At 39.3% G+C, this 13,052-nt stretch overlaps 1 protein-coding gene across 1 annotated transcript in view; it reads right to left on the reverse strand.

Annotated features, from left to right (window-relative positions):
- Nucleotides 1-13,052, reverse strand: part of C3 (complement C3) — a 77,299-nt gene that overhangs the window by 12,882 nt on the left and 51,365 nt on the right. The window contains exons 32-35 of the mRNA XM_039337256.1: nt 11,327-11,477; nt 3,278-3,332; nt 2,407-2,494; nt 1,715-1,804 (exon numbers count right to left, since the gene is read on the reverse strand). Of these exons, the coding sequence (XP_039193190.1) occupies nt 1,715-1,804; nt 2,407-2,494; nt 3,278-3,332; nt 11,327-11,477 (384 nt within the window). The remainder of the gene's footprint in view (nt 1-1,714; nt 1,805-2,406; nt 2,495-3,277; nt 3,333-11,326; nt 11,478-13,052) is intronic.

Here is a 13,052-nt window from a genome sequence, read left to right on the forward strand (position 1 = left end):
CTGCCTGCAGAAACCCATTCAAGACAGGATATTTTGAAATCCCCTGCAGCAAAACTGACAGCTAACAATAGCAGAGTGATAGAATTAGAATCCCTCATCCCAAAAAATCCAATATAGGAAATAAGCCATCAGCCACAGCCACAGAGAAGCAGGACATGACCTTTAGAATATAATAGGATTAACCCACCACCATTAGAATATTAAAAGGGCATACTGAACCTCAGGTCAAAGTTCATGCCACAGGAACAACTCCAAACACAAAAACCCAAGAAGGTATAAAAACCCACCACTCCCAGCAACAGGTGGACAGCTTTCCCACATTTCTGTCTGGTTCTGCTTTTCAATAAACTACAATCTGCTTTCTAAAGCAGTCTCTACTTTGCTTATTCCCAGCTTGGACTGGACCCTGATGAAGATTTTTCTTTCAATAGCCTCTCTATTAAATCACTACCATCACTGGACCTCCTCCTAAGGAACAGGTGCTAAAGGCTAACTAATTTTATATGAGTTGAAGATCCCCTTGAGCGGTGATTGCATGAAGGGGAAAATACTGTTTCGGCATGGGTTCAAGGAAAGGTCCTTCAGTCTGTCTTAATCAGAAACTGTGAACAAATGCAGGAACAAGATACAGGTATAGCAGAAAATAATGACTGACCAAGGCTTGCTTGTACTGAGGTTAAGTGCAAGTGGAGAAAGGCTCAGAATTTCTGATTATGCTTTTATCTCTGATGTTTTTATCGGGATGATTGATAGAATTTCATAGAATCAAAAATAATAATTCCACAACTCTAGTTCTAGCATACTTTTTCTCCTTGGCCGTTCTCTGGTTACTTCAGGTGCTGCAGGCCTCAAGGTCAGAACTCGATGCTTTGGATGTTAGCTTGGATACCATCATTGTTTGGGCACCAACATCCCCTTGCAGAATTAGATCAGGGATGTCACTCTCATTATCAATTACTCCTTCCTATTTCAACCTACACCCCCTTCCATATCTTTAACTGTGAGCCAGGCTATTCATTAATCATATTTATCTCTTTCAGAAAAGTGTTAGAGCTGTGTCCACAAATAGATGAAATGACATATATCAGGGCGGGCTTGAGATTTCAAAACGGATTGGGTTGACTGTCTTATCCCATGCTTCCCTCTTGTATCTGTCTGCCATTTGTAAGCCAGGCCACCTGACAGAGGGCAAGATATGTTATTCCAAGCATCTCTTTAAGCCTGCCCCACCCTGCCCCGCATTAGGGGGAGTGATTGAGATTGTTCTCCCAATGACAGATGATGCTTGGTGGAAGGGAAAACAAAGCTGAAGGAATCTACCAAGGACAATGCCATTCACCATCCTCATTCTTATGGCAGAATATAGATTGGTAGCATAATTTAGACTAGCGTACGTTTACTAGCTCAAGGGCTGGTGGCACAGACATCAGTGCAATCATGGAAAACAACAGGAGGCATTATTATGTTTATCCAATTATGGATAAATATAGCAGAGATGCAGTCTTTAAATATGATGTATCCCATAAAGCAAGAGATTATTATATCTCTTTCTTACTAGACATAGGATCTGTTGCAGTTAACGATGGATTATGTAGATTTATTTTGCTGAATATACACCCTATCTTTTTCAGGATAGCATACTCCAGGGTTTGTCTAGCAAACGAAGTAACAAACCATGCCACTACTCAAAGAAATTAATTCCATAAATATTTACCTTGTCTAAGTAAATGATAACAGCTCCTTTCTGAGCCATATTATTATCAATTTCAAACTTGGAGATGTATCTGTCGACTCCTTTAGAAAGCTAAACAAGGAAAGATGACATTGACTTTAGGAGTTGCACATGATTCAAATACATGGAATTGCAGATGACTGCAGCCATTTGTACTGGCTCTGGGTTACATTTAGAGCAAAACCTGAAAGTATTTTCAAGGTTCCCAGGATGTACACCTGAGAGACTTTGAGACAGCCAAGAAGAGTTTTAATATTAGTAAATTGTCAACAAAATTCCACACATCCTTGTACAAATCAAATTATTCTGACAGATTCTGAGATATAGAAATCTCAGAAATCACTATAGAAATCACTGCTTATAGTCAACATCTGAGAAATTTTCAAGAAAGTTAAAATAGTTAAAATAACTTTGACTAGATTCACAAAGTTTTGCAGAATCAAGTCTTCAGTACAAGACTTTCTGATTTTTTTAAAAAAAGTAATGCCTTTTATGTATCATTGAAATTAAATTCAGCCTCTTATTGATTTATTTACTGATAAGTGAGGATTCATTCATTCTCTCTCCAGCTTTAATCATATTGGCAAATGACTAGCTATAATACATTCTATAATTCCGCATCTTCAGTGAACAGTAAAAACAGCCATTTCAAGCCCCATGCAAAGCTTGCCTACCCTCGTAAGGTCTTCAGCATCAGGGAGGAAACCAGTCAGCATAGAAACATCAATTATTGTCATTGTAGAATCAACTTCTCCCAGATATCTAAAATCAAGAATGGAGGAAAAATGAGCAAAGATGGATTTCCTAGTTCACAAGTAGTTTCCTGTTCATTGTTAGGAGGGCAGTTCTGTGTTTTTCAAAATGATTCACCTTGAAGGGGAGAAATCCAGCTATTGGCAGACCCTATAGGATGGAATATGAGCCATCATAATGTATCCATTCCTAATGCCCATAACAATTTTCATGGAAGTTTTTGCAAGGTTTATGAATCTGGGTGAAAACTGAATCAGAAGCAATGAGATATAAAATGGAATGTATTTTTGTCCTTTAAATGGAAAAACCAAGCTGAAGACCTACCATTATCTCATGCTATAATTCTCTTGAATCCCACTCAACATCTGATGGATTCATAAACAACTTTGTAAAATTTGCCCATCAACATGGAATATCTTGGCCATTGCCTTCTCTCCTGGGTTATTTTTTTTTCCCAACTTCTGAATCTAGCCTACATTTATAGAGTGCCCTGGAGGTTTCCCGCTCATGTAGTGGCCCTCCTGTTGTAGCATATTGCAATTTCTACATCCCTAAATCAATCTGAAGGAACTGCGGTGACTTAAATCCTGCTCTTTATTTCATCCACCAACAACAAAATGTTACAAATTAAGAAGGTGCAAAGAAAACGGATCAACATACAAACAGACATAGAGTATAAAATTGGGAGAAGTATAACTATTTTCTTGAAAAGCAACACAACTGCTTCTTCAGGTTATTACCCTAAATATTCAGTTACAATCCAAAGTTTTTCTAAACATTTAAAATTCTTACCTAGTGCAGATTTTGAGCTTGAGGGTTTCCTTGGCTCCTTTTGCCTGTTTTAAGTCTAAAAATTGCAAAAGAAAGGGGGGAAATCAGACTGTGTACAAATTCTTAGCAGCTTTTTTAAAGTGAAAAGTTTTATTGTTCAACTGGCTGTAACATCTCCTTGGAAAACAAATGATTAATCTAATCATTTTTACTCTCTATTTCTATAATTGGTTGGTTTTTGAAAGAAGTCTTGAAAGAAGTGAATAGAGAACATTTAAACAAAGAATAATAAATTCAAATCCAGACCCAATTTCAATAATTGAAGAACTAGTTATATAGGTTCTGAAGTGTGTGAGCTAGGAATTTTCAAGCTGGGTATAAAATGCCTCTCATCCATCATTTTGCAAGAACCAGATTTATGTTTTTTCCTTACATCTACAGTATATGCTGTTGTACGTGTATATTTGTGTAGTGTTTGTGTGTGCATTTATTATTGTTTATCTTAGAAACAGAAATATAAAAAAGTGATGGCAGAAAAAGACTTAGTGGTCCATTGAGTCTGGGTTTTTTGTTTGTTTATTATTTTTTAATTGTTCTATTTTTTGTTGGATGATGGATATGTGTTTATCTCAAGTATGTTTAACATCAGTTACTGATGATTGGCTTACTACCTCTGCTGGAAGTTGGTTCCAAGCTTCCACTACTCTTTCTATGAAGTAATGCTTTCTAACATTACTTTTGAATTTCCCTCCTGACAATTTAAGGCTATGCCCCGTATTCCCAATTGTTGCTTAATATTGAAAACACTGCATTCTAGAAACTTATTCACATACTTAATATACTTAAAGATTTTGATCGTGTCCCCCCTTCTGTTCTTCAGACTGTACATATTCAGTTCCTCCAATCTCTCCTGTTATGTTTTGTCCCTCAGGCCTTGCACCATTTTTCTTACCCATCTCTTGCTCAAATCTTGTCAATATCTTTTTTAAGTAAGGTCTTCAAAATTGGACACAGTATTCTAAATGGGGTTTGACCAAAGCCCTATATAGCAAGATTAGGATCTCCTTTTTCTCTCTAATGATGCAACTCAGAATTTTGTTTGACTTCACTTCTGCCTGACCACACTGTTTACTCATTTTGAAGCCATCTGCAATGAGCACACCTAAATCCTTTTCTTCTGTTGTTCTATCTAACACTGAACCACCAATACTGTATCTTGTCAAAGTACTCTTTTTCTCCAAGTACATGATTTTACATTTAGAAACATTGAACTGCGGTCTCCATATTTTTGACCAATTTTCCAGCAATGCCAACTGTTTTCCATATTATAAATACCCCCAGGAATATCAACTCTATTACACACTTTTGTGTCATCAGAAAAAAGGCTAATCTTATCTAGCAATCCTTGTTATATCACTTTCAAACACACTGAACAGAACAGGACCTAGGATTGAGTCTTGTGGTGTACCATTTGTGCCCCATTAACAATCACACACTGGGATCTGTCCCTGAGCCAACTTCCTATCCATTGAACCAACCAGTGGTTAAGCTCTAGTCTATACAACTTTTTATGAGCTCATTATGTGCAACTGTATCAAATGCTTTGATAAAATCCAGATAGGCTATGTCCACAGCACTACCTTCATCCAAATGTTTGTGATATAATTAAAAAGTCTGTAATGCTGTAAACCTGTAATGCTCTGAGTGGATGATGAGTGACCCCCATTTTGGGCATCTCCTCTTTAACTCGATGCCAAGAAGAAGAATGTGTGAGACTAGGCCAAAGCCACAATACCTAAAAGGGGCGAAGGCATGTAAGCTGGGTAGGCAAAGCCAGGAAAAGTTCCCTCAGGGAAAGGAATCAAGTCATTAAGGGAAAAAAGGACAAAAGTTGGGCCAGAGCACATGACAAGCCCCTCCCCAAGTCTCACCAACAAAGAAGTTGGCCCTGCATGAGAAGCTCTTCCCCACCAACTCTGGGGGATAAAAAGAGGTCCTGAAGCCTGCCCACCTTTTTGAGTCATTTTTGGATCTCAGACTTGGCGGCTTCCATCCCGCTGGCTAGTGCCTAGCTTAGTAGTGGATGCTGGGTAAGTGTAGATGAGAGAGAGAGTGTGTGTAAGAGGAAAAACATATCCGTAAAACTGCTGTTATTTTAAATCCCCTGGGTCTCTGTGTGTTTGTGCCTCAGTGTTCAGTTGATTTGGGTTCCAGTGTGGCAATTTCTAGACCTGTGAGTATGTGAGTGAATGACCATAAACTGAACCTGAGAGCACACTTGTGTAACAACATGACAGCAGTATTCCAATATTTGAGGGGCTGCCACAAAGAAGAGGAGGTCAGTTTATTTTCCAAAGCACCAGAAGGAACAATGGATGGATATATTCATGTTATATATATATATATATATATATATATATATATATATATATATATATGTGTGTGTGTGTGTGTGTGTGTGTGTGTGTGTGTGTGTGTGTGTGTGTAGGTCTTTGGTTGTTCGGGTTTTCTCCCGCGTAAAATTGGAAGTGTCTTGGCAACGTTTCGACGAAGTCCCATTCGTCATCTTCAGGCTGGTGTTTTCAGCTTCGTGCTTTGAGCAGCAATGTGTGGTCTTAGCTGTTTCTTCCTTTTAACTGCCAGTGGGGGTATGAACTGATTGGGTGGGAGCTTGGCTGTGTTCTGATTGGGTGGAGGTGTGTTCTGAATGGTTAGGGGCTTGGCTGTGCTCTGATTGGCTGGGGGAGTGTTCTGTTTGGTTGTGCTCAGGTTAGTCTGAGTTGCAGAGGGGTTTAAGATTTTGGGCTGCCTTGCTATTTTTTGGCTTCTCGTTCGTGGTCGTGTCTCCTCTTCATGGAGGGTGTCAGTTTGCTTCATGTATGGATTGGAGGGGTTTAAAGTGGCTAATGATGCAGCTGTGGTCTGGCTTCTGGTTTGTGGTCGTGCCTCGTCATTTCTTTTCAATGCAGGAATGAACTCGGACTGAAAGTTGGGTTCTCAGAATTATGCTGTGTTTTTTGCCCCTACTTGGACCTTCCATCTTGAGGAAGCAAACTCTCACCAATGTACTAACATCCAATGGATTCCATAGAAATAAGATTACAAACCTAATCCAAAAAGAAACCCCCACTAAAATCCAAGACAAAGAACAAGAAAACGGCAAAGCCCTCCTCCCATACATAAAAGGCACCACAGACAGAATCAGTAAGATCCTCCATAAACACAACATCAAAACAGCATTCTGCACAAACAGAAAAATATCCACCATCCTTAGAAACCCCAAAGATAAAATTGAATTAGAAAATCAAGGAGTATACGAAATCCCATGCACCACTTGTCCCACCACATACATCGGACAAACCAACAGAAGAATAAGTGCACGCATTGAAGAACATAAGAACTCAGTCAAAAAAGAGGAACCAACATCTTCCCTGGTCCAACACCTTAAAGCCACAGGACATGAAATTGACTTTAAAAATACCAGAACCATTGCCAAAAGTGAACATTTTAATAACAGAATAATCAGAGAAGCCATCGAGATAGAAAAACGCCCACACAGCATGAACAAGCGAGATGATACCTCCCGCCTACCAGCCATTTGGAAACCCGCCCTTATTGACAAACGACTCCCTAACACAAAAAATGATACCAGACCCACACTCACAAAAACCACACAGGAGGTCACCACCACACATCCACGCAAAAAACAAACCCAAAGCCACACCGATGACGAGGCACGACCACAAACCAGAAGCCAGACCACAGCTGCATCATTAGCCACTTTAAACCCCTCCAATCCATACATGAAGCAAACTGACACCCTCCATGAAGAGGAGACACGACCACGAATGAGAAGCCAAAAAATAGCAAGGCAGCCCAAAATCTTAAACCCCTCTGCAACTCAGACTAACCTGAGCACAACCAAACAGAACACTCCCCCAGCCAATCAGAGCACAACCAAGCCCCTAACCATTCAGAACACACCTCCACCCAATCAGAACACAGCCAAGCTCCCACCCAATCAGTTCATACCCCCACTGGCAGTTAAAAGGAAGAAACAGCTAAGACCACACATTGCTGCTCAAAGCACAAAAGCTGAAAGCACCAGCCTGAAGATGACGAATGAGACTTCGTCGAAACGTGCCAAGACACTTCCAATTTTACGTGGGAGAAAACCCGAACAACCAAAGACCTACATACAAATACCCGCGAAAACCTCAGAAAACATATATATATGTATATATATATTTTCACACGTAAAAAACTCATTCCACTTTATAGAGATCATAAAGAAACAAAACTTACAGCCCAGCGACCTACTCGTGAGCTTTGATGTCATATCCCTCTTCACCCAAGTGCCTATCAAAGAAGCCTTGACAGCTATCCAAAACAAATATAACCCCCCCAAACACATCTTAGATCTGACCAACCACTGCCTATCCAACACATACTTCATCTATAATGGACAAAAATACAAACAAACAGAAGGAGCACCCATGGGATCACCCCTCTCACCTGTCATTGCCAACCTCTACATGGAACACTTTGAAACCCAAGCTCTAGAAAAATCGGATCACAAACCCAAACTCTGGCTCAGATACGTAGACGACACCTTCATAATCTGGCCACATGGGAAAGAAAAACTGGACAACTTCCTCACACACCTCAACAGCCTACACCCCAAAATACAGTTCACCATGGAAACAGAAGCTAACAACCAACTTCCCTTCCTGGATGTCTTAGTCTACAAGAAATCCAATGGCTCCCTAGGACACACCATCTACCAGAAGAAAACACACACAAACCGCTATCTGCACGCTCTCTCACACCACCACCCAGCACAGATCAACTCTGTAGCCAAGACACTCATCTCCAGAACAAAACGCTTAGCTGACGAACAACACCTAAAACCCGAACTACACACTCTCACCAATGTACTAACATCCAATGGATTCCAAAGAAATAAGATTACAAACCTAATCCAAAAAGAAACCCCCACTAAAATCCAAGACAAAGAACAAGAAAACGGCAAAGCCCTCCTCCCATACATAAAAGGCACCACAGACAGAATCAGTAAGATCCTCCATAAACACAACATCAAAACAGCATTCTGCACAAACAGAAAAATATCCACCATCCTTAGAAACCCCAAAGATAAAATTGAATTAGAAAATCAAGGAGTATACGAAATCCCATGCACCACTTGTCCCACCACATACATCGGACAAACCAACAGAAGAATAAGTGCACGCATTGAAGAACATAAGAACTCAGTCAAAAAAGAGGAACCAACATCTTCCCTGGTCCAACACCTTAAAGCCACAGGACATGAAATTGACTTTAAAAATACCAGAACCATTGCCAAAAGTGAACATTTTAATAACAGAATAATCAGAGAAGCCATCGAGATAGAAAAACGCCCACACAGCATGAACAAGCGAGATGATACCTCCCGCCTACCAGCCATTTGGAAACCCGCCCTTATTGACAAACGACTCCCTAACACAAAAAATGATACCAGACCCACACTCACAAAAACCACACAGGATGTCACCACCACACATCCACGCAAAAAGCAAACCCAAAGCCACACCGATGATGAGGCACGACCACAAACCAGAAGCCAGACCAGAGCTGCATCATTAGCCACTTTAAAGCCCTCCAATCCATACATGAAGCAAACTGACACCCTCCATGAAAATGAGGCACGACCACAAACGCGAAGCCAAAAAATAGCAAGGCAGCCCAAAATCTTAAACCCCTCTGCAACTCAGACTAACCTGAGCACAACCAAACAAACACTCCCCCAGCCAATCAGAGCACAGCCAACCCCCCAGCCAATCAGAGCACAGCCACGCCCCTAACCAATCAGAACACACCTCCACCCAATCAGAACACAGCCAAGCTCCCACCCAATCAGTTCATACCCCCACTGGCAGTTAAAAGGACGAAACAGCTAAGACCACACATTGCTGCTCGAAGCATGAAGCTGAAAACACCAGCCTGAAGATGACGAATGGGACTTCGTCGAAACGTCGCCAAGACACTTCCAATTTTACGCGGGAGAAAACCCGAACAACCAAAGACCTACATATATATATGTGTGTGTGTGTGTGTGTGTGTGTGTGTGTGTGTGTGGTAGGTCTTTGGTTATTCGGGTTTTCTCCCGCGTCAAATTGGAAGTGTCTTGGCGACGTTTTGACGAAGTCTCATTCATCATCTTCAGGCTGGTGTTCTCGGCTTTGTGCTTCCAGGAGCAATGGAAAAGCAAAGCATGAAGCCGAGAACACCAGCCTGAAGATGACGAATGAGACTTCGTCGAAACGTCGCCAAGACACTTCCAATTTGACGCGGGAGAAAACCCGAATAACCAAAGACCTACATATAAACACCCGCGAAAACCTCAGAATATATATATATATATATAATATATATTTACATTATATTGTAATTATATATATATATATATATAATTACAATATAATGTAAATATATTATATAGTAATATATCATAATATAATATAAATAACAGAATACTCTATTATTCTGTTCAATTATGTTCTCTTTCACATAAACAGCAACTCCACTTTCTCTCTTTTCTACTCTGTCTTTTCTGAATCAGAATCAGAATAACAGAGTATCTCTTTTTTCTGCTGATATTAGAATCAGGCAGAAACCTCACCTGTTTCAAAATCTGTACATTATGTCCTAAATAGACACTTCTTACAGTTGAGTCACCAACCAGAAGGGCGCAACATCTAATGCAGACCATTCCTTATCCAAGAGAACTTCTACTTCATGGACCACAATCCCCTGCCTAGTTGAGTCGTTATCATCACAAACAGTTAAACCTGCCATCTTAGTATCCCTCTTACGTTTGGCAGGGACATTATAACTATTATGAAGGGATACACCAAAGCATCTTCTTTATGGCCCACTGCCCTTCTCTTGCAGAGTCTTTGTGGAAGAGAGGGCTGAGAACAGGGCAGCTCAATAGAACACATTGGCTGAATGGGTCACTAATTTCAGCCTGAAGAATTGACAAACTCTAGGCAAGCACTCTGCCCATGTAAACCAGCAACCTGCATACAAATAGGACAGTATTCAAGAAGAAGAGTACTATGAAAAACAGCTGCAAAACAAGTGTTGTACTGAACTCTTATATTAAGGTATTGCAAGAATACCATAGCAGGCAGTAAAAATATTAACCCACTGAGAGTCTCCTTGAACTGCGAGATAAGAAACAAATAAATGTGATAAATAAATTTGGGTTCTGCAAAGGAAAAATGAGATAAACATGTAATAGTGCCTCAGTATGGTGCACAGATATAAAACTAGTAAAAAATCGAATCCTGTTGCAAACCCATCAACATGAATTGAAAGCAACCAAAAATCTTTGGAGTTAGATTCTTTCTTTCTGGAGTTTCTAAAATTAAGAATGCCATTATTTTTCTCTTAGCATCTTTCACCCCAAATCTTAAGAATTGGTGCAACTAGTTAAGTGATAGGAGAACAGTGGAGACTTAGTGGACAACAAGAGGCCTTCTGGCATGTGGCTTTTTCACCATTTGTCCAAATCCTAATTGGTTTTGCAAGCCTCTTGTAGACTGCAGTTGCTGTTAGTTTGGAGTTTGTTAGGATTTATGATTGGTAATATGAATCTATTGTACTCTCCCTCAAAAGGTAGAATTTGTATTTTTTGCTAGACATCTGCCAATAAGATTGTTCCCTTTGCCTCTGAAGAAATACAACAGAAGATAGTATACTTGTTGCCTGCCACTTCAATTCCTGTCCAATCCACATATTTCAACACCAAAACCTGTCCTTCAGTGTTCTCAACACCCTCTTGTTCAGGGCAAAAGGAAATAAATTATTTTGTTGACTGCAAGAACTGGATCTCAACTAAGTATAAAGTTAATAATGTTATTTTCTATCAAATTAGAGACTTTTTTATGAATAAATAGCAGAGAAAATTTGTTCTACATTGAGATCCTGATATGGTGAAAAAACTTTAACTCCCTCCCCCCAAAAATTCATTACAATCTACTATTTCTAGGAAGCCAAACTTACTTGAATCGATCCTTTCAACAGAAACCTCAAGATGGAATTGGTTGCAAACATTTGCATCCTCCTGTAATTGTGCATTATAGACTGTCAAAATGGTCATTGTTGCTTTTCCATCACCTGATGCTGACACAGTAAAGTCTTCATTGAGTTTGGTCTGAAAAGTAACCAGGGTTAGCATGACTTTCAACTGCAGTTCCTTGGCTACTTTGATTTTACTTGTTACTAGTACTAATATTTTATTGTATTTGCTGTAATCTGATATGAGCTAGAGGGGGAATAGATTCAAAATATAAGAAAGACCCAATCAAATATTTGGATGAAGAAACAACAGTATGTTAGCAAAATCAAATCATAAAGAAAACTCCTTTCCTTCTACTTTATGAAGACACCATGAATGTAAAACTAACCAAATTATTGTGCACCAATCTTTACAATTTCTATGTATGTATATATTCATAGTAATATAATGTAGTAGAATAAATGCATTTAATTTGCTGCAATAGGAAGATATCCTCAACTTTATAAACAGTACCATCTGAAGATTACATTATAATTGTATAGTAAACTTTAAACCAGTTGAAATCTATTTTAAGGTACAATGGAGGGTAAAGCTTCCAATAAAATAATTATTTAGAAGTTATCTCTTAGAGGCCATAGCTGGAAGAAAAAACAGAGCGGATCCATCTGTAACTGAGAGAACTGTGTATACTTCTTAAATCAATAATTCCCTAATGAAGGGGAAAGATCGTAAGAGGCATCACTATAGAGAAGGTAATTCAAGACGTTCTCGATGTACAACCACAATTGAGCCAGAATTTTGATGCTAAACGGATGCATTCATTAAGCGAGTGATCATGTGACAGGACCCAGTATTATGACCCTTTTTAGAATGGTTGTTAGACAAATCACTGCAGCCATTAAGCAAATCCGGTTTCCCCAATTGACTTTGCTTGTCAGAAGCCTGCTGGATTAAAAAACAACAATTGAGAGAGAGAAGCCTCTCTGGAGCTGACAGCCATGTTCACAGGGAAGTTTCCCTTTTTTCTGCTTACTACCAGAAGGAACCAGCAATCCTTTAGTTTATATATGGCTCTCCTGGATTAGGGAGAGTCCCAGAATCACCCTACAAGATCGTCCATACAGCAGAGATCTACAAATACCTCTCAGGAGCTGCACTTGGGAACATCTAGGCCTGCAATCACTTCTTTGTTGAAAAAGCAGTTGTTTTGGGATTTATTTCCCAAATGGACAATAGGTTGTGCCTTTCATTTCTTAGCCAATTTATGAGATTTTTATCTGTATTAGCTAAAAGAGCTCTCTTCAGTCTCTTTTACCCCTTTTTGAAGTTCTATGACATTTTTCAGACTTCTTTATTGTTAAACGAAAAGGAAGAGAGTTGCTGGAGGCAAGCTAAAAAAAAGAAGCGTAGAATAGCATTTCTTTTAAATTTTGATGGACAAACATAAGGATAGAAAGTGTGGTTTTATTTTACTATTTTAAAATAATCTGTAGTCTTGGATTGCTTTGCCATGGGTGGCTAATAGTCCCCAATCTTTGTGAATTCTGATTGGCCAGGAAAAAAAATGAATAAAAATATATACCTTGACCACTAGAGGGAACAATGAAGATGGCCAAATTTGAGCTTATTTTTAGGAACGTTTTTGAAAATCTCTACAGAAAATTATTCATTTTATAGACCCACTAGATTCTAACGATATAAATGATATAG

Source organism: Crotalus tigris, unplaced genomic scaffold (assembly GCF_016545835.1).
Source record: "Crotalus tigris isolate CLP2741 ecotype Arizona unplaced genomic scaffold, ASM1654583v1 scf7180000017673.840971, whole genome shotgun sequence".
Taxonomy (NCBI): domain Eukaryota; kingdom Metazoa; phylum Chordata; class Lepidosauria; order Squamata; family Viperidae; genus Crotalus; species Crotalus tigris.